Below are 22581 nucleotides of genomic sequence, written 5' to 3' on the forward strand. Positions count from 1 at the left end.
AATTAGGCAGAAAGTAAAGGGCAGAACTATCATTCACAAATTTAATAATTTTTTAAAGAAGAAAAAGGCAAATAAAATAAAAAAAGTGTTTTAGAGTCTGACCATGGGTGAGTATGTTATTACAAAGATAACACGTTCCCCTAGCAAGAATTTTAGAACTGAAGAGGAGATTGTGAAACAAACAAGTGGTTTGAAAACGTAATTTTTGTAACTTGGGGAAGTCCAAATATAAAAGCTCCTCGCAATAGTTTACGGCAGAGCCCCCCCCCCCCCCCCCCTTTCACCCATGTACATGTTTTTGCGCTAGCAAGAAGATAAGGAAGTTAAATTTCATCCCAGAACTGCATACACACTGCAAAGTATACATTATTAGAACATTGATTAATGTTGCAAAAAGGGTTAATTTGGCTAGAAATCGATTCTTATTATTAAAGAAAACTCCCAACTATGCTGTTTCTTTTTCCACTCCGAGTTTGTGCTTCTCCACACCAAGCACTCTTAAACTATAATGCCTACCAGTATGGATGACATGTGAATCCTACACTTTCAGTCCTTTGGCTTATGTAACATTTCCTACACACTGATTTACACACGTATGATTGATTGTCTCTGTGTAATGTGTGTGTGATGCAAAGTGCTCGGACACCCTACACTGGTATGAGTGGCGCTATATAACTAATTCAATGCATCTGAGAGTGTGGTTATGGAGACTTGGTCACTGTTAAAGGGTGCTAGTGAGAGAACCCGTGGTGGAGATGGTCATTGGGGGGGCCCAACAAACATTGTCACACAGGGCGCCACCAGCACTAAAGCCGGCCCTGTAAATAGCTTTGTGTGCAATGCAATTTGAACGGAATCCTAGATTCTAGTTAGCAAGTACAAAGACAGGGATGAAAATAGGACATGTATACGTAGAAAATCCTAAAGCTTGCCTGTGCTTGCTTAGCTATTCACTAGTTTTATATAGCTATAGGCAGAAGGCTAGTTTAAAAATTCAGTGTTAATTAGCAAGGCATTCATCTGGCAAGAAGTCCTACTAAACCTAGACTGTGTGTTATACGATTTTTATCTTATTTCACTTTTTAATGCGGTTTGGACTCAACAAAGGAGACGGGCACTTTAATTATTCATTTTTAAAAACAGAAAGTTCCTCTGGGGAAAATGTTCAGTGGGGTTGTGTAGAGGGCCAAATGTAGCCATTCACCAGCCATGGTTTAAGATCTTAAGTTGTCTTTAGGGTAATAACTATTAACCGCAAAAATGTTCATAGCTTTGTGGGAATTAGAGTAGACAATTTAAGCTTACTCTAAATGTTCACCTCAATTCAGACACGTCTCAGAAGAGGAACCCTGTTTCTTAAGGTTGTGTGTGTTTGTTCTTCAATTCAAACAGTGGTTAGTTTGTAAAAAAGAAACATAAGTGCCAGGACCCTCGTTAGGAGGTCACTGCCGCTTGCACCACCCATTGCCAATGACAGCACAAACACAACTACTAACCATCACACACCTACTATTGTGACTATTCATCCTATGCCAGGCCCCCAAAGATGTAAGAATAGCCTGGGCGGCAGGTGGTAGTCATTTTTTTAATGTATATTGAATTAATAAACAACTGTTGTTGTGCTGATCTCTAAATTAAAGGCAAGCGGACTGTGAACGTGGGAGCCACTGCAGCTTGAATTCATTCCATAGACGATTCACTCGTAATTCGCATTCTATGAATTAGTCACTGTAGATATCGAGGCGTGCTCAAAGAGACTGGATTATTGGATAAAAAGAGAAGTGTTGGAAACTAAGCAACGCTGTGTCCTGAGGATGGTCTTATGGATCGGACTGACCAACTAAAGACCGAAACGTCGACTTTCTTACACCCGTCTTGTAAATGTTTGTCAGATTTTGCGTGACATGCACATCTATATAATTGTCATACCTATGCTAAGGTGTTGAGTGACAAATACTTGCAAATTGTGACTCAGCTATGGTTGCAAGAGGGTGTCGCACTGCTAATGGAAATGTAAAAGAATTTTAGTAGTGACAGTGTTGCTAGGTAGTTGTTTTGATTGAAATTCATTCTACAAATACAACATTTATGAATTTGTCCCTGTGTTGATATGTTTCATTGTTCATTTCTATGACTTATTAAAACATTGAATGTTAGGTTGAATAAACCCTTAAGGTACATATGCATAGATGATATTAATCATACCCAGTCCCTTGAGGTATATTGGGTTGCCCTGTAGTTTGTTAGATCTCTAAATTAGAAAAACAGTGCCACCATGTGGCAGAATGTCATAAGTGCCAGTGCTGGTAATTAAGTGCTGGTGCCGAGCACAGGAAACCACAGCTCAAACTAAGCACTGAATTCAAATGAGACGTATTGTGCACATTTTTCAAACGTTTTTAACTATTTATGAAAATTTGAGTAATGATTCCTTTCTGCGCATTTCTCCTGTCCATTTTTCTTCGGGCATGATGGTTGACATGGGGTAGAAAGACAGCTACGTTGGTGATGAAGCTCAGAGCAAGCGTGGTATCCTGACCCTTAGGTACCCAATTCAACACGGCATTGTCACTCACTGGGATGATATGGAGAAGGTCTGGCACCACACCTTCTACAATGAGCTCTGTGTTGCCCCGGAAGAACATCCTGTACTTCTAACAGAGGCCCCCCTGAACCCCAAGGCCAACAGAGAGAAGATGACACAGGTGCTTGCTCCAACCTGCTTTGAAGATTTTACTATTCTGTCTGTTTTCCAACATGTTTTGCTTTCCATTTACTCTAGTTTGCTGTTCACAGGTTTCCTTTCCATGACCTGAGTCTTCCTTGCAGGAATTCTGACAGGTTGTCTTTATTGAAATGTCTTTTCTGGACTTACTAACTGCTTCAATAATTCACCTTTCTCTAGTTAGCAAAAATAGTTACAGAATGGTATGTGCACTTTTGTTGTTTGGTTGGGTGTAGTTAGCCACCCTATCCAGAGTTCGCTTTCCCTGACTGGCATTTTGGGAGTACTTCTTAGGAGCCCACATTGTCAGATTAAGCACCAAACCTTTTACAACGAGCTGCATCTTGCCCCTGAGGAATACCCTGCTCTCAGAAGTACTAATGAACCCCAGACCCAAAAGAGAAAATATGAAGCATGTGTTAACCGACAACCATACCTTAAGAGATCACAACCTTTTGAAAATGTATATTTCCTCCTTAGCTTCATTTATTTTCTTTATCTAGTTTTCACAAAAATATTCTTTCAGTTGTCTACACTCCCTTGCAAATGTATTTTCATACAGAAAATCACTTTCTGACCTTAAATTCGACTGATTGAAGGAGTGGTTCAAGAAGTTAGGAAATCTACTTCTTCCATAAGTAGCTTCCTAGAGAAACAAGCACTAGCAAAGTCAATAGTTCTCGCCTTTGGGGCCTATTGGCTTTGTCAGTGATTTTTAGGTATGTTGTACAGCATCCATAATGCTATGCAGCATCACTATATAAAAAAAGCCTATCATGTCTTTTTCTAGACTCATGCACCACGCATGTGCACGCCTACAAAATGATATAGCTGAGTTTTTTTTTATTTGCTGACCCAAATCAGATTAGCAAATAAAAAGAAAACAATCAGTGAAATTGGGTTTGTTTGTTGTGGGAAAGTAGGTGGGCGGGGTAGCGGAAGCAACATGGATGTAAATTGGGTGGAGGAACAACAAAAGCGAGGGCGCATGTGTTGTGAAGCATCATGGGGGTTTCAAAGCAACACGGAGGAAGTGGGTGGGAGGAAGCAATACATAGGGTTCAGGAGGGTGCAAATGAACAAGAAGGAGCGCAATGTAGAGTGCAAAGGCCCCGGGGAGCAAAGCAAATGCGCGTGAATACAGAGCAAGCAAGAGAGGCACACTAGGGAGAAAGATGGAAAATACTTGTACTCTCATAGAGTGCTTAAACAAAAAGTAAAAAGTAGTGTCTGAAAAAGCAAGCAGTGTAAGGACACAGTATTGTGTTCATGTTCCAGGTGAGGGACAAACACAGAAGATGAAGGAAGGCCCACATACGCCATGAATAAGAAGGAACTAAATGAGAGAAACATTAAAGCCATCCAATGGTAAGCAATGAGTTGGATCTGAGCCCACTGTAAGCTGACAATACATCTCGCAACAGACATAGCATGTGGTATCTAATAGGCGAGACCTAGTAAAGGACCATCTTATTCACGTTGTAAGGAGTTTTGATGAACACCGTGATACGGCCTCCAACTCTTAGTCTGAATTTCAGTAAAATGCATGAATTGTTGCACAGAAAAGATTAGACTTGCAAAAGCTTTGGTTTGGCTATCTGGTAATTGTATAAATACATTTGCACACTAAAACTATTACTTTATTGATTCATTGGCAAAAATTACTAGGAGGAAATCAAAATAGTTAACAACTTAATCTTAATATTGCTCAAGAGTTCTAAATTTGCTACCATCCCTCTTTCCAGTAAAACAATGTTTTATCATTATTCACCATACTTTATCAGATTTGACAATAGCACAAAACTGTCATTTCTTCTAATGCTGCAAATCAAGCCAGAGCAATCTTTGAGCAAAAAAAAAAAACACATGCATCTACGAATTGCATTGACTTTCCAAGTGGCGTCGATCGAAGCACAGCGATAGCAGCATCAAAGCGAACTGCTCATCCAAATACTGTCACAATATGTTTAATAGTCCCACAACTCAAAAGATCTAACAATCACTTTACATCTATTGAAAAGTTTGATCTTCTCAGGGGCAACCCTATGAAATCTCATTGACTAACTGACAAATGGGACAAAATCCAATCCAATTGAAATTTGTTCCACGGGGTAAACTGCACATTAGTCGACACAAAAGTATCCCTTTTCCAGCATCATATTGATTTTCTGATCTTACCTTTTTACAAACACATATTTGCCATACTAATGTATTTTTAAAAGTAGACACACAAACAGAGCTTTACAAAGCAAAGCATATTGATTAACCCAATGGGAAAGTAGTACTGCTGGCCCTATATCATAATATACGACCCTGGTCACAAGTGTCCTGCTACATACTTGTGATAGTAATTGTATTTGTAATTCCATTTATATAGCGCTTACTACATCTGACGAGGGGTCGATGCGCTTTTCGTGAGTAGCACGCTACTCCTGAACCCAAAAAGGATTAGTGGGGAATAACTATAGGGAGATATGACATTATTATGAGCGGTGGACATGTGACTTTGTTATGTGGAGTGAAACAATATTGGAGGTATATATGAGGGAGGGTTTGCATTTATATAGTGCTTGGTACCTCTTATGAGGTGTCGAAGTGCTTTTTGGCAGGTTACACGCTACTCCGGAACACAAACAAGATTAGTGGGGAATAAGTATAGGTAAATATGAAATTAATTTGAGGTGTGGACATGTGAGTCTGTTAGTTGGATTGGAAAGGATAGTGGAGTGATAGAAGAGGGAAGGGTCTAGAAAGTGTTTTTTGGAGATCATATCAGTTGGAGGAGGTTTAGGATGAGTAAAGGGGAGGTGGTGGGGGGAAGAGTCAGAGGGAAGGGTTTTGAAAGTCTTGTTTGGGAGATCTGAATAGTAAAAGAGGTTTGAGATGATGAAAGGAGGGGTAGAAAGGGGAAGAGTCTAGAAAGGGTTATTTTGGGGTTTATAGTAGTAGAATGGTGTTTGGGATGAGTCAGAGAGTGGAGGTAGAGGATATATTGAGAAAGATATAGGGTGAGATGTAGGGTAGTGCATTGGAAATGCTGAATTAGAAGTAAAGTAATAAATATATAGATACATAAGTACATGGAAGGTACATATGTATAAGGAAGGTCATATATATAGATTTAAGTTGCATTTAATAAACTTAGACTTTTCAAGTGGTGCTGTACTTTAAGCTAATTTTTTTAAAAAATAATTTATAAAAAAAATGCGTAATTCAGTAGTGAAGCAATTGAAGATAAATAGCTATGATAAAAAATCCACTAATTTATGCAGTGACCTATATACTTGTTAAACATAGAATACTTTAACCCTAAGTAATATGTACATTTGTTAAGAACTAACAAATATCTATATATTTAAAAACATAATTATTATACATGTTTATACAAAGGAATACACATATGTAGGTACACATATATAGTCCAAATAAATACTTATATACACAGGGATATGCTATATATGTATGTTTGAGGTTTCGTGGTGATGTGGGGAAGAGCCAACTCTTGAGAAGTCTTTTGAAGATCAGGTAGTTATCCGTGGATCTTATGTTTGGGGGTAAAGACTTACATAGTTTGGCTGCTTGAACAGAGAAGGATGTGCCACCTGTGTTTTCTTTTCTTGTATGGTAGGATTTTGAGGCGAAGTGTCAATCTAGAGTGAAGGTTCCTTTGTTTATTGTATTTGATGATTTTATTCCTGATGAAGAGCATTCCTGTTCCATGTATCACATTGTGGGTGATAGAAAGCAGCTTGAATGTGGATCCTCTTGCAACTGGTAACTAATGTAGGGCCTTCAAGGCAGGGGAGATGTGGGCTTGTGGATTTATATGTAAGAGTAGTCTTGCAGCAGAGTTCTAAATCCATTGTGGTCTTTTCATAGTTGTTAAAGATGATCCGTGGTAGAGGCTATTGGCGTAATCGAGTTTAGACAGAATGAGATGTAGGAAGGTGGAATCTGACTGCATGGTTGCCCCCACTTTTTTCCTGGTGTTTTGCTGGTTTTTGACTTAGTTTGGCTGCGATCCTGCTATTCAGGACCCCAGCCTATCTGTTTTCCCCTTTAAATTGATTACCAGTACTTTAGGTACACTCCAGATTGGATTCTGGGGTACCCTTATGAGTCCCTAGTATATGGTATACTATGTACCCAGGGCATAGGTACCCCAGAGGCCTACCAGGAGCTATAGCATGTATTATGCCACCCCTGGGAAGCCTTCCAAAATGACACCACAGGACTGCTACTGCAGCCTGGGTAAGGTGGTGCATGCACCCCTTACTGAGATATAGGTTCACTATAACTCTCCATATCACTGCACATATAAACCTATCAGTCACCCCTATGGCAGGCCTTACTAATCCTGAAGGCAGGGTGCTGGGTTTTATGTGAGATGGTGCCCATGCATGAGCAGAGCCCCTCTGCAGCCTTCGGAACCTTTATTCCGGGGTTGTTTGTAATGCAGCCAAACCATATACTCTTAAGTGCATTATAACCAAACGGTAAATGCTAACTTTGGGATGGCTGCACAGAAACATGTCGTGTTTGGTGTCAAACACCTTGGAATCATACACCCACACCAGTAACTGGTGTGGGAGTATGATCCCACCCTTCTAGAGGGAGGGACATGACAGCACCGGTATACCCGGTACCAGTTAACAGAACCCTGGCATCACAAAATAGATGCTGCCAGCCACAGACACAAGTCTGCCCTCCTGCTGCTGGACAAAACTCCGGCAGGGGAGGCCTGGACAATAGGTTTCCTGTCACAGGGAGGTGTCACCACCTCCCAGACAGGCTTTAGTATATTGGGGCTGGGTGGGTGCACTCCAAGAGTGCTTTGAAGTTCAGCACTGGGGGCACATTTGGTGTCTCTGTGCATAGCCCAGTTCAAACCGGTTGCAGGGGCTACCAGCTCCTGCTCTGGCGCAGGACAAAGGAAATGGGTGTAGCCACCCCTCTTTCCTGACCCTCCAATAGGTGGGTCCCCAGAGTATGTCCAACCCCTTCCTTGGGTATAAAGAGGGAACCCCTGACTACAGGACTTTAGATTACACCTGGATGAAACTCTGATATGGAATCCTGGAACTTCGACGATCTACATTGAACTAGATGACTGAAGATTCCCTTGGAGTAAAGGAGTTACTCTCCTGCAAGGCAGGCACCAAAGACGCATCTGTCCGGTTTGCATCTCTGAAGCACCCGCCGGACTCCGAAGAATTTTGCAACACAAGAGGTAGGTTTCCGTGATCTCTGAGGTCGATCTGTGCACTCAGCAATTCTGAGGCCTGTATCCCTCGTGGAAGACCCGTGCAACCCGAACCCCTGGACACCGCGACCATTTTCAGAAGCATCAGCTTTCCAGCAACTCCTGCAGCTGAGCTTTGGGTTACTTGTAGCCCTGACCCCGAGCAGTATTTGCACGGAAGATTGCCCCCTTACACTCCACGAGTGTTCCGTGAGCTGGCCCTTTGTGTTTTCTCTCGAGATCCGTATCACATTCCCTGGTCCGTCGACTGGTGGGTCTCTGTGAAGGCAACTTTACTTCTGATTGGGCTTACCTGGTTGCTCTAGATGTGCCCTGACTCTCCATTGCTTGGGGAGTCCCCAGGACCTTGCTGGTCCGCACCGAAGCATCTTTTCTCTTCCTGTGTGGGTTACTGTTGCCAAGGCTTGTTGGGTCCAATCCAGGCACCGACACCGCAGCACTCGACATCCTTCGTGGGAGAGCTGGAATTCAGCTCCTGGTTGTCGTCGAGGCCTCCTGGTCCTCGTGGCTGCAGAGTCAAGCTTCACCTCTTCACACCTTAAACACCCGACATCGGTGGGCATTCGTCTATCATGCCCCTGGTAACTGGCGAGTGACCCAGACTCTGTCCCCTCTGCTTTCAGGTTCTTCTGATCTTCGATCCAGGCTTGGATCACACCGCAAACTTCTCTCCTTCCCGGCAGCAGCACTTTGCAGCAGATCGCCATTGAAATCAACGACGAATCCCGACACCATTTGACACATATCCTTAGACACTTTAGTTGGCTTTCCCAGATCATCAACCAGGCAACGAGTGGTTCATAATTTTTCCAATGGCCACATGTGAGTATTTCCATTTTGGAAGCATTCAGTTTCAGATATCTCCATGTCACCCACTGATCAACGGCTCTGAGGCAACTGAAAATATGTGAGGTTCCAATGTCTTTGGGGCTTTCCAGTTTAAGGAGTATTTGTATGTCATCTGCATAGTTATAGCACCTGAGGTGAAATTAATTGACACTGTCCGGTAATGACTTCATGTAGATGTTGAAAAGCATGGGTGAGATAATAGAGCCTTGAAGGACCCCTACTTTTGTGAAGTACGGTTTAGATGAAAAATGAATGACATTTGTTCTTGTTTGAAAGATGAATGCAATCCAGTCGGGAGTAGTCCCTCTATGCCGGCTTCGTAGAGGCTTTTTATTAGATTGTCATGATCACCCATGTGAAAGGCAGCTAAGAAGCCCAAGAGAAGTAGTGAAGTAACCCCGTTCCGGTCAACTGTGTTCTTAAGGTCATCCCAGATGGCAATGAGGGCAGATTCTGTGCCTCTTCCTAGACAGATTCCTGTTTGGAAGTCTGAAAGTATGGAATTATGTTCAATGAATCGTGACATCTGGGTGGATGCTGCTCTTTCTATCAATTTGCCCAGGAAAGATCCATTTGTAATTGTCTGTAGTTGTCAGGGTTAAGTGGGACCTGGTTTGTTTTCTTTAGTAATGGGCATATATATGACCTTTTTAGTTCTTCTGGAAATATTCCAGTAGTTAAGGAATTGTTGATGATTCTTCTTACTGGTGTGGCAGCAGAGGTAGTTAGAAGAATTTTCTTGAAGGTTTGTGGTGGACATGGGTAAGAAGGGCTGCTGACAGGCCTGCTCGCTTTGATCAGGTCCATAAATTCATTGTGCAATATTTGTTGGAAGGAATGCAGAGGAGGGTTTTTTGGAAAAGGTTTGGTGCTGGTGCCTTTTCTTTGTTTTAAATAGGAGTCCAACGAGTCGGCTTTGGTCGTGTAATGAATTGCCAGTTTGTCTGAATTCTTGAGTGATGGAATGAGCTCCTTCTAGGCAATTTGGTTTACGAAATTCAGTGAGAATTTTACAGAATTGTTTATTTACACATTTAGCATTTTGAATTCTGTCTGAATAGTATTTTGTCATAGCTTTTTAAATTGCTGACTTTACAATCTGTTTATTTTCTGTAGGCGAAGTTTGCTTTGATTGGATTTTGGTTTGAGCCAGATGCTTTGCAGCTTTCTAATTTGCTGTTTTATCTCTTTCAGCTCTGTTTTTGTCCAAGGTGCCTATTTTCTTTTGTTCTGTTGTGTTGTTCTTAGTGGTATTAGGATATAAATACTTCCTGTAGCCCCTCATATACTTTTCTAACGGAATTTATTTTGTCTAGAAGTACTGGATTTTAGTTGTGTTTCTGAGTGTTTAAAACTGAGTTTGTTCCACGGTTGATAGGTGGAGGCGTGTAAGGTGGTTTTAGGTGTGTTGCTTTATGTTGTTTTATGTTGGAAAGCAACCAAATGGTGGCCTACATGTGACTGGAGTAATTATTTGAAATTTAACTAGTTCTGGATTTGGGAAAATGATAGCTAGGATGTGTCCAGCGATGTTTGTGGGTTTGTGGCTGACCTGATGTAAGATCAGTGAGTCTAGGCCAGTGATTATTGGTTTTGGATGGGGCATATTGGGTTTGTCAAACCAAATGTTTAGGCCACCAAGAATGCATAGGTTGAAGTTTAGTGTTATATGGTTTGAAACTGTGTCTAGAAGTGTGTCTGGGAATGTTACATTGCTAGGTGGAGGTCTGTAATGGAGTCGCAAATTACAGGAGAAAGTTAGTGTAGGGTTGCATCTAGGGGAGATGGCCTCACAACCTTGTATGGAGATGTTGGCAGCTTTAGTGATATTTAATGTTTGCTTGAATCCAACAGCTAGGTGAACACCTCTTTTGTCTATACAATGTTGTGTGATTGTTTGATGGCCTAGAGGAACAGCTTCATGCAACACTGGAGCCATGTAATCTCCCTACCATGATTCAGTTGTGAAGAGTAAGTCAGGTTATGTGTCAGTGAGAAGGTCGTAGATGTGATGCTTGTGTTTTTTACAGTGATCAAGCATTTATTAGTAGGCAGTTTAGAGAACATGTTTTGGTGATGGTGTGACTTTGTTTTGTACAAGAATGAGCAGTGTTTTGTGGACTTATAGCAGGTGTGTCCTTAGTGCTGGTATTAGCTGTATGAGGATAGTAATAGTGTAGCTGTTCTATACCGTATTCCTCATCCAGCAGGCTAAGAAGGCATTTTGATGGGTCAACGTCTGCAGGTGGTGGATTTGTAGAGTAGCCTTGTTGTGCTGTAGACATGGAGATGCAAAGTTGTGAAGAGGGGCATGTTCCTTATTTTGTTTGCGTCTGTTCAGGGTGGAAGGTGTATGAGTTAGGGGTGGTGGTGCAGCATGTGGGTTATGTTATGAGGTTCTAAATTGCCCAATGGATTAGATGCGGTTAAAAGACAGTTGCTGTGTTCCTGTATATGTGTTAGGTGTGGGAGAAGATAGAAAGGTTGTCAGTGGAGTTGGTTTAGGGTGTGTATTATTTGTGTAGTCAGGAGGGTGGGAATGGGTGAATGTTTCTAGTTTTTTGACAGAAAGTATTATGAGGTAGTGTGTGTGAGACTTTTATGTGCTGTTGCGTGTTATGTTTTGTTTTTGAGGAGCAGTGAGAGGAGGCGACGATGTATTTGTTTTCTGAGAAATATTTGTATGTAAAGTATTGTTGGCGAGTGGAAGTTGTAAGGTAAAGGGGGTGGTGAAAGTAGTACAATGTCAAAATTCTCCACACTCTTTATGCTGCTTTTAACAATCTTGATTTTACCAGATATTGGGAGAATGGATTTACAGCACAGAAGGGCAAGAGGATGTCTGTGATCAATGTTATATTTTAAAAAATAATGCTCCGTCCATCATCCCCTTTGGTATCGCTTTGTTCACCATAAGTTGGCTGGGTATGCCCAGACGTGGGTCCCTTGCTCACTTTGCCACTGGATTTAAGATAGCCTGGCTGATGAGGGTTATGAACCCGAAACCGGTCCCAGGATACTTGTTTCCGGTCCAGGTAAGACATGGCTTGGCAGTTCGGGCTGGACTGTTCCTATGAGGCACAGGGTCAGACTGATTTGCATATGGCCATGTCTGAACTGGGGTGGTGGAGTGAGCTAAAGAATGATGATGGATTAAACCAAGATCAGTTGACTGGGGGTGAGTGTTTGATTTGCTCAAACGCTCCGCCCATCACTGCCCATCATCCCCTTTGGTATCGCTATATTTAAAAAAAAAATGCATACTCAGAACTGGGTACTATGTAAATTTGAGTTTGGCCTCTCTGGTGAGAAACTGGTTCTGCTGTTCTCAGGCTTGGAGCTGTGCAATGAATGCTGATGTCCAGATGCGAAGTGTAAGACCACTCCCAAACTGTGAAGTTTACCTCAAGAAAGCACAGAGGGTGGCCACCTAATTCTTTCTCTTTATAAAATCTAATGAGCCACTAGCCCTGAAGAGCTCTGGAAATATCACCAGGGTTTGGCCAAGGAGTTGCCAATACAAAAGAAGAGATCATTATATACCTATTATGCTGAGGAAATTGAAGAGGAAAAATTCCAAAGTTCGAAAGCTTTGGATTCGATGTCCCAGTTATTGCCGCTACTGAGAAATAGGGCAGACTTGTGGAAACAGAAGATTAATCAGCATTGCTTCAATTGTTCTTGTGTGGTGAAATATAAAATTATTTTCACTGAAAGGTTGCCCCCAAAGAATGAACAGCACACAGCGCTGGAACAGGGAAAATTCAGACTCCCTTTTAAAATACTGATGACATGCATTTATTAAGAACATAACACCAATAATATTAGTAATATAATGTGAACCCACCCGGAGTAGGGACTCTCCTGAGTGATATCTATTTACTTATATTTCACTGACGTATTTTGCACCATAAAGGATTTCGATCAGTACCTGTAAATAAAAAGCAACACCACAGAATAGAAAGTGAGACAAAAGGGGAACTGGTGAGTAGGTTCTAGTCGACTGCAGATCTTATATAATGGTTGAACTTAATGATTTGGTTGTAACCTACTGTTAGCTCATGAATAGTGTTAAATTCCTCTGCCACTCATTCTCTCTCTCTGGTCAGTGGCAAAGGGCATTTGCCCGCATTACAGTAGTTAGCCTGAGCACTAGCGATCAAAGCCATCTTTTAAATGGTTTCGGGTACATGTTGTAAGGATTCACCTTAAGATGTCTCTTTCATAGTGGATGCATAAAATGGTCCAGGTGTTTTTGCAACATGTTAGCTCCATGGCTGGTTCAGTTTAACCCGTAGTCTCAGAACTTTGTCTTTTTTTGCTACAAGTGGAGGGAGAAAAAAAAGAGTGGTGATTGTAGTAACTAATGTACTGCTGGTAAAGACGGCTTTGTCTCAGTACCAATGATTACCCTACATCCCTAAGTAAGTTTTGGCTACCGATTCGCTAACTGGCCAACTAAAGTCAAAAAGCATTGGTAAAGCCAATAGGTGTCGGCATCCAACCTTATTTATTTGTTAAGAATGTTTTTGTTTTGTCATGGTTTTTACAAAGCTTTATTATGAGGGAAACGGCCAGACCCTTGTCAAACCCAAAAAAACCTTGGGTTAAAAGCACAAATATGTTTTCAGTCTCAAGAAGCAAAAATTGCAAGAGAGCTATTTTATGTGGATGTGCTCCTTATTAAAGGGAAAAATGCCGCCTCACAGTGAAGTTAGTCAATTGCTGAAGTTGGCTGACCCCTACCCCATGCTGTATGCTGTAGTAGATGGAAGAAAAATGTGAATACTGGGATAACAGACCATGGATGAATAGGGATGGCTTAAAGCCTTTATAAGTAAGTATATTATACATAGAATGTTAGTAAAAATCAAACGGTCTTGCCTAATGCCAGACCTAACTAGCATTTGCAATGCAATAGGTCTCGCATTTGCGAGAGTTTGAGCTATTGCCATTGCAAATGAAAATGCCTTTTATTTATGTTTTAAAAACCAACACATAAATAAAAGCCATTGTCATTTACAATGCCAATAGCTGAAACTCTTGCAAATGTAAAACCTATTGCATTGCAAATGCTTGTTTTTTGAATCAGGCAGCTACAGAAGGGAGTGGGACTCAGAAAGTGCATGTACGCACAGCTATTCAAACAAGCAAAAGCAAAAGTAAACAAGCAGGAGAGAGGCTGTGGTATAACTGCCACAGCTGCCGACTTCGGACCTGGGTAATCTGGTTCGATTTCCGGCTAGATAGTGCCTTTAAAAATAAAATGTAAAATACATTAATACAGTTGCTAGAATGTCAATATACTATATTACTATATATATATATATATATATATATATATTCACTTAAAAAACCATAGGTTTCACACATGTTATAGTTAGCTGGACATTTCCCTCGTAAAAAACCAATGAAATTCCCCCGTTATAGTTAGTGCAGGCAACTATAACTCACGCGACCGCAATCCTCTGCTGATGACGTCAGATATTACATCACTGTATTTAGACACCTATTTACCCATGTCTTCTTCCATTAATCTTTAGCTATACATATATTACAAATATTTATTTTTCAGAAAGACACATATGTAATCAGTGATGTAATATCTGACGTCATCAGCAGAGGATTGCGGTCGCGTGAGTTATAGTTGCCTGCACTAACTATAACGGGGGAATTTCATTGTTTTTTTACGAGGGAAATGTCCAGCTAACTATAACATGTGTGAAACCTATGGTTTTTTAAGTGAATTTGCAAGGTTTTTTAAATGCTAATTCCTAACTATAACGTGTGTGAAACCTATGGTTTTTTAAGTGAATTTGTACGGTTTCTTAAATGCTAAGTTATGTATTTATTAATATTTTTTTTTTTCAGGTTCTTCACCGTGCGCGCACCGTGCGCGCGCTGTGGGCACTAGGTGCGCTTCGCGCACCGAGCGCCCACGAAGCGATGTGCGTGTCGTGCGCGTGCCGTGCGCGCACCGTGCGCGCACCCCGCGCATTTTCGAAAAAAAAAAAAATGTTTTTTTCACCCTTGGGGGTCCTTCAGTGACCCCCTGACAAAGGCTAGGGGGTCAGGAGCTGTCCACCCTGCCCCTTTTCACGTTCTCCACCTTTGTTTTTCACTGCCTCAGACTGCGAGAGACAAAATGGCGGCCGCCACTTCCTGATTTCGACCGATTGGAATGTTTACTGACATCTAACAACCAATCAGAATTGCGCTGGCGCACGGCAGGGTGCGCGCACAGTGCGCGCACGGTGCGCGCGTATAGATATTGATATGGTTTTAAATGCTATTTTCTCAGGAAATACTGAACAGATTTACACGAGACCTTCAAAAGGCACTTCCTTGACCTTATGGCTACCTCTCTGCCAAATTTCACGAAATTCTGTTCAGCCGTTCGGGCTGTACCTTCGACTAAAGGTCCTATGGAAAAATGCATGGGGAAAACGCGTTTGGGACCCCCCTTTTTTCTCGGCCCCTGCTTGACTAATCACCCCGAGACTTTCAGGGTAGGAGTATTTACAAAATATCAATTGTTTTTTTCTCCCTTGGTGGTCCTTAGATTTATATATTAAATGTGATTCCTAATTCTTTTTATTTTTTTTTACCGTACGCGTACGGTAACCTTACCATACGCGCACTCCGCGATTTTTTTGAAAAAATTATTAAATTTATTTTTCGTACTTTTTGGTCCTTCGTGGACCCCCTGACAAACGCTAGGGGGTCTGCAACTCTCTTCGTTGCCCTCTTTTCACGTTATCCACCTTTGTTTTTCAGAGCAAGAGACAGAAAATGGCGGCCGACACTTTCTGATTTCGACCGATTCGAATGTTTACAGTCATGTAACCACCAATCAGAATTGAGCTCGCGCACGGCACCGTACGCGTACGGTAAGCTTACCGTAAGCGCACGGAGCGCGCTTACAGATATATATATTGATTTAAATGCTATTTTCTCAGGACCTACTGAACAGATTTACACCAGACCTGCAAAAGGCACATCCCTGACCTGAGGACTACCTCTCTGCCCAATTTCAAGTAATTCTGTTCAGCCGTTCGGGCTGTAGCTCGGACTAAAGGTCCTATGGGAAAATGCATGTGGAAAACGCGTTTTGGGACCCCCCTTTTTTCTCAGCCCCCGCTTGATGAATCCCCCCGAGACTTTCAGGGTAGGAGCGGAGCATAGCGCCCCACCTATTTTGAAAAATTCGCGAGGATTCGTCAACCGGCGCCAAAGTTATTCCAAATAGAATGTTGGGGATTTCCTATGGAAACACGGTCCTAACTATAACTATCTACTGGCGACCGCCAGTAGATAATATATATATATATATATATATATATATATATATATATTCACTGAAAAAACCATAGGTTTCACACACGTTATAGTTAGGAATTAGCATTTAAAAAACCTTGCAAATTCACTGAAAAAACCATAGGTTTCACACATGTTATAGTTAGCGGAAATTTTACTGATAAAAAACCAATGAAATTCCCCCGTTATAGTTAGTGCAGGCAACTATAACTCACGCGACCGCAATCCTCTGCTGATGCTAATACTGTATTTAGACACTTATTTGCCCATGTCTTCTTCCATACATTTTTAGCTATACATATATTACAAATATTTTTTTTTCATAAAGGCACATATGTCATCAGCAGAAGATTGCGGTCGCGTGAGTTATAGTTGCCTGCACTAACTATAACGGGGGAATTTCATTGGTTTTTTATCAGTAAAATTTCCGCTAACTATAACATGTGTGAAACCTATGGTTTTTTCAGTGAATTTGCAAGGTTTTTTAAATGCTAATTCCTAACTATAACGTGTGTGAAACCTATGGTTTTTTCAGTGAATTTGTACGGTTTTTTAAATGCTAAGTTACTTTACGCCATTCGTGGCGTGCGCGCCCACTTAACGCAGTTCGTTCCGTGCGCGCACGGTGCGCTTCGCGCACCGTGCGCGCACAGTGAGCACGCGGTGCGCTTCGCGCACCGCGTGCCCACTTTACGCAGTTAGTGCCGTGCACGCACGGTGGGCACGAGGTGCGATGACAAAGCAAGAAAGCACGTCAACAAATCTGTACTTACTTGTAGGTACCACTAAAAAATCATTTCATAAACACAATGGCTCTTTTTAGAGCCCCCTAATATCTAAACACTTAAATCTGATTTTCATTTTTTTTTTTTTTTTTGTTTCTACCGTACGCTTACCGTAAGCTTACCGTACGCGTACCCCGTGATTTTTTTTAAAATCAATAAATGTTTTCTTTGTACTTTACAGTCCTTCTTTGACCCCCTCACAAATGTAAGGGGGTCTGTAACTCTCCTCATTGCCCCCTTTCCTTGTTTTCACTCTTTTTTTTCAGAGTGAAATACACAAAATGGCGGCCGCCGCTTCCTGGTTTCGGCCGATTCGAATGTTTACTAAGATCTAACAGCCAATCAGAATCGCGCTCGCGCACGCCGCCGTACGCTTACCGTAAGCGTACGGTAAGCGTACCGTAAGCGGGCTCAGATATATATATTGATTTAAAGGCTATTTTCTCAGAATCTACTGAACAGATTTACACCAAACCTACAAAAGGCACTTCCTTGACCTAGGGACTACCTCTCTGCCAAATTTTGAGTAATTCTGTTCAGCCGTTCGGGCTGTAGCTCGTTCTAAAGGTCCTATGGAAAAATGCATGGGAAAAACGCGTTTTGGGACCCCCCTTTTATCTCAGCCCCCGCTTGACGGATCCCCCCGAGACTTTCAGGGTAGGAGCGGAGCGTAGCGCCCCACCTATTTTGAGAAATTCGCGAGGATTCGTCGACCGGCGCCAAAGTTATTCAAAATAGAATGTTGAGGTTTTCCTATGGAAACGTGGTCCTAACTATAACTACCTACTGGCGACCGCCAGTAGGTAATATATATATATATATATATATATATATATATCCAGCAGGAGCAGCTGGAAACTGCACCGTCGGGACGACCAGGAGGAACTGTGAACGTGAAGGGGGAGTGGCGAGGAGTGACGACAACCCCAAAACAAAATTAAATTACTTAGAGCAAAGCCTGTAAAAGTTTAAATAAACAAAAAATAACCACACAAAGCATGTGCAGAACGAGCATCCACCAAGAAGCACTGGATAATGATTCTGGTAGGAACCTTCTGCTGGAAGTAAAGATAACACACACGAGTAGAGGCAGGAAAACAAAAAAGAAAAATACTTATAAGGTCCCAAAAGCGAGAACTATTGTTTATGCCAATGCTTGTTTCTTCTCACAGCAGGCAGGCCTGCAGCCTGCTCATAGCTGCAGCGTGTTTACTTCAGAGCAGGCAGGCCTTCAGCCTCCTCATCGCTGCAGTTACTTCACAGCAGACTGACCAGCTCTGACTGCAGTCTCTTCGGCTGTACAGCACAGGCAGATTGTAGTAGACTGGATCAGAGTCGGCCCATAAGTTATAGCCTCATTGCCTGCACACCACAGCCGGCTGAGGCAGGTTCGCCCCGATGAGAGCAGGCAGGCCTCACCCCGTCAGCAGTGCAGTCTGTGGTATTCGTGGGATGGGGTGATGAGAGGAGAAATGCGGTGCCGCAGTTTTCTCTATTAATAATTCAGAATGCCTGTGCGGTGCCTGCAGAGCGGCTCGCTGCCTCTCGGTCACTGCCTGCTGTCCTGCAGCCCCTGCCGGAGAGCGTGCGCCCTGCTCCTAACGGCTGCAAGGAATGCGTGAACACGCTTTTATTTTTAGTGTGCCGAGCTGCCTTCGGCTGGTCTGCGCTGGGAAAGTCTCAGTGGAGTGCACGCAGGAAGGGAGGGGAGCGACACGCAGGGAATTCTTATTTTAAAGCTGAGCGCAGGAGCTGTAAGGCTGCTCTTAACTTTACCCCGATGATAGTAGTAAGTGCAGCCGTTGCATTACAGACGTAAGCCCTGCAAGAGAACTGCAATACGGCGTTCACGCCAATTTTGCAGGTAAGTTCAAATAGGCAACTTCTGCGCTTAGTAGTGGTCTAGGTGATGTGCAGGTGCAGCGCCTTTTCAAAAACCTGTAAGTAGCACGAGGATTCGCTGAAGTAGCACATAAGGATGCTGACGCACGACTGTAATAACCTGATTGCATAGAGCAGGGGTGTTGACTGAGAGGCAGCAGTACGGTGCACTCGGCACAGAAGGATACTGATGCACGACTGTAATAACCTGATTACATAGAGCACGGGTGTTAGTGAGAGGCATCGGTACAGTGCACTCATTTTGAATGCCTGTTAAAGTGTCTTAGAATCCTGAGTTTTCAAGCGGTGCCACGTGCTGGTTGGAAAATGCTTTTACCTGGCTGAGGCTTCTTTGAGGCACGTGTTAAGAAGATGATGGAAGCGGTGGCAGCGGGGCAGGGTGTGTTGTGACGCTGCATAAGGCGTGCAATGTCTGAGTTTGGGACAAGGCCCAAGAACCTGGTTGTTGGAGAGCCGGTTGGGTCTTGGGAGCAGGGTGTGGGGCAACAGTGTTGCATGCGAGGATTGCACAAGGTAACGAGGTGGTCAATTGATAATATCTTCAGCAGACAAATTCAGGTACGATATATAGCGGGGGAGAGTTACAGCAGCAACCTGGTTAGCCCAGGCTGCTGTGACCACCGACTTTGGACAAGATAAATGTGTGACACCAAGCTTAATAAAAACGTCATCACAACAGATACGACACAAGGCTGACCTCAAGACTAAAACTCTTTTGCCTAATGTCACATTTGTCACCTAATATCATTTGCAATTGTGTCAAAGAAAATGTAAGGCTATTACTGTTTGGGCAATGAATAGGAAATATTCCTTTTATTGTGTGATGCAGAAATCAGCTTCTATATTTGACTTAGTCACATACTATAACAAATGCAAATGTTCTGTAATATAAATTTACATGTCCGTCTTATGGGTCCATCCTATTCCGTTGTCGGGAGTAGAGGGGTGGGTGGAGCATCTACAAGATTCCTGGTCTTCTCCGTATCTGTATTCAAGTATTTCAATAGCTGTGTTCTTTCACATTCCAGAATAGGTGGCCAGAAGCAACAAACCCGCACGTGAGTGGTGCGTGTGCGCACGCCACAGCTAGACATCTGGTTTCAATTATCGCGCCGTGTCTGGGCACGATAATTGAAACCACATGGCGGCCGTGCGGGTAACCGACACCAATAGGCCATGGGCGGAGCAATGCGGCCGCCTTTGGCCAGTTGCGTGCTGTCTTTGTTAAAAAGACGCACACAAAGGCCAATAGCGTGGGCCAAAACAAAAAGCACACGCACGAGCGTGTGCGATTCTTAGGTTAGTTTTCGAGAGCCCCTACATGAAGTCTTCGCCAGAACAGAACATGTGCGCTGTTACAGGCTCGACCTAAAAAGGTAGAAATGCTGTGGAGTGACGCGACTATACATAAGTTGTTATGTCATCTAAGGGCAAGGTAATGTGTGATCATCTGGTCTTCGTTTGAAAAAAGTTTTAGAGCGGTTCTCATCATCACAATCAAGTGGTGTCAGCTATTATAAATAATACGGAGTATTAGGAAATAAAGCAAAATGTACTAATAAAGTATCCATTTCAGAGTTTTGATTTCTGCTGATACTTACTACAGTGTATAGAATGAGGTTAATGTTATTGCCATGTTCTCATATCTGTCCTTAATGTTTTTAAAACAGGTTTTTACAAAGTCTTTTCAAAATGTGATATCTAGATTGCCTGAGCTACAAACATGTTTCATTTTTGCTAGAAGCATAATAGCCTGTGCCAAATGATAGATGTTACTGAAAATAGGGGCTCATTAGGATGATGGCGGGAGGATCACCACTGCCGGCCCGGCGGTGGTGATCCTCCCGCCATCACAATGAGATTTACTCACCGCCATATTAGGATGGCGGTGGGTATCGCGGCGGACGCATAGTCCGTCCGCCGCTTTTCCGCCGGTGGCAATCGTTATGATTGCCTGCCGGGCGGAGCAGGGCCACTTATATGGTGGTGGTGCCTAGCAGGCACCGTCTGCCATATTAGGATCAGGGTATTGGACAGGCCTTTCCATGGCGGTGTTGCCGCCATTAAAAGGCTGGCGGGGATTGGCTTTGGGGGCACGTTGCGAGCCCCCTCTCTGGGGGGGTGGGGGGTGCACTGTAGTTCCATGCACCAAGTGGCAGGCACCGCGTGGTGCCTGCCACGTGGTGCAGGGAAATGCTGTTTTACCATTGCGAACGTTGCTGCAGTCAGCAGCACCGTCCGCAATGGTAAAAGGCCAGGATGCACCCGCCATTATTGCGGGTGCATCCTAATTGCACTGGTAGGACCGCTGCACGTCTGGCGGGTGGTCCCATCACCGTTATGATGGCGGGCGGATCATAATTTGCCTTATAGTTATTTGCATGGACTTCTTCAGATTTGTGTCATTTGACAAAAGCCTATAAATTACTCTATAGCCATCATTACCACATACCAGCCCCATTAATATTACCACCTTTGTTCAATTGCATTTGGATTTCATTTTAACTTCTCCTAAGTCATCAATTTCTTACATTTATTTTTATGATGTTTCTGGTAACTCTAGCAATTGTGTTAAAATTACTGTTGATATTAATTGAAAATTAAAGCATTTATTTATACTATCTAAAAGCTTTATCTGACGACCAACGTTCACATCCTTTTTGTTTCTCTATTTGCATTGTACATCATTTCTTCTTCAGATCATGTTTGAGACCTTCAACATCCCGGCCATGTATGTGGCTATCCAGGCTGTGCTGTCCCTGTATGCCTCTGGCCGTGTCACTGGGATTGTGGTGGACTGTGGTGATGGCACCGCCCACACTGTGCCCATCTATAATGGATATGCCCTGCCACATGCCATCCCTCATTTTAATTTCGCTGGTCATGACTTGACAGACTACCTCATGAAGATCCTGACCGAGAGAGGCTACAGCTTCACAACCACAGCCGAAAGAGAAATTGTGCGTGACATCAAGGAGAAGCTCTGCTATGTCGCCTTGGACTTTGAGCAAGAAATGGCCACTGCTGCCTCCTCGTCCTCATTGGAGAAGAGCTATGAATTACCCGACGGTCAGGTGATCACCATTGGCAATGAGAGGTTCAGGTGTCCAGAGGCGTTTTTCCAGCCATATTTCCTTGGTAATAATTTTCTTAAAAGATGCATATAAAAAGCTAAATCTTCCAGTATTTGGTGTGGTTCGGCTACTGATGTATAATGTGTGTTTTTAAGCTGCCACTTTAATTCTCCCCAGGCATGGAGGTCAGTGGTATTCATGAAGCTACTTACTACTCCATCATGAAGAGTGATGTTGATATTCGAAAGGATTTGTATGCAAATACTGTGATGTCTGGTGGGTCCAGCATGTACCCAGGCCTTGCAGACAGGATGCAGAAGGAAATCACTACCCTGGCACCAAGCACAATGAAAGTCAAGGTGAGATGGTTGTTTTTTTGTTAAGAGTTGCTACATTTTCTGTATCTGGATGTCTTCTGGCCTGACCCGGTGACCAGCTATGTGCAGGTGTGCCCATGTGTGCAGGGGGGAAGAAAGGGTTTGAATGTTTTCTTCCCATATTGGATTAGGGGTGGTAAACCTGTTCTTTTCAGTATAGACGAAAAGCTTACTTTTAAATGTTAATCAGTAACTTTAATAGCTGCTTTTTACTTTCTAGATTTCAAACTAATCTACCAAATTTAATGAGTGTTTTCTACTCCCTGTTAGTCTAAAAACGATGTTAACA

The 22581-nt window shown here is 42.7% G+C and overlaps 1 protein-coding gene across 2 annotated transcripts in view; it reads left to right on the plus strand.

The window, feature by feature from the left end:
• The window catches only part of LOC146796529 (actin, cytoplasmic 1-like), a 95002-nt gene that overhangs the window by 51424 nt on the left and 20997 nt on the right, over positions 1-22581 (plus strand). For both annotated transcript variants that reach the window (XM_085629145.1, XM_085629144.1), the window contains exons 3-5: positions 2490-2705; positions 21541-21979; positions 22093-22274. In XM_085629145.1, the coding sequence (XP_085485271.1) occupies positions 2490-2705; positions 21541-21979; positions 22093-22274 (837 nt within the window). The remainder of the gene's footprint in view (positions 1-2489; positions 2706-21540; positions 21980-22092; positions 22275-22581) is intronic.

Source organism: Triturus cristatus, chromosome 10, assembly GCF_964204655.1.
Source record: "Triturus cristatus chromosome 10, aTriCri1.1, whole genome shotgun sequence".
In the NCBI taxonomy this organism is placed as follows: Eukaryota; Metazoa; Chordata; class Amphibia; order Caudata; family Salamandridae; genus Triturus; species Triturus cristatus.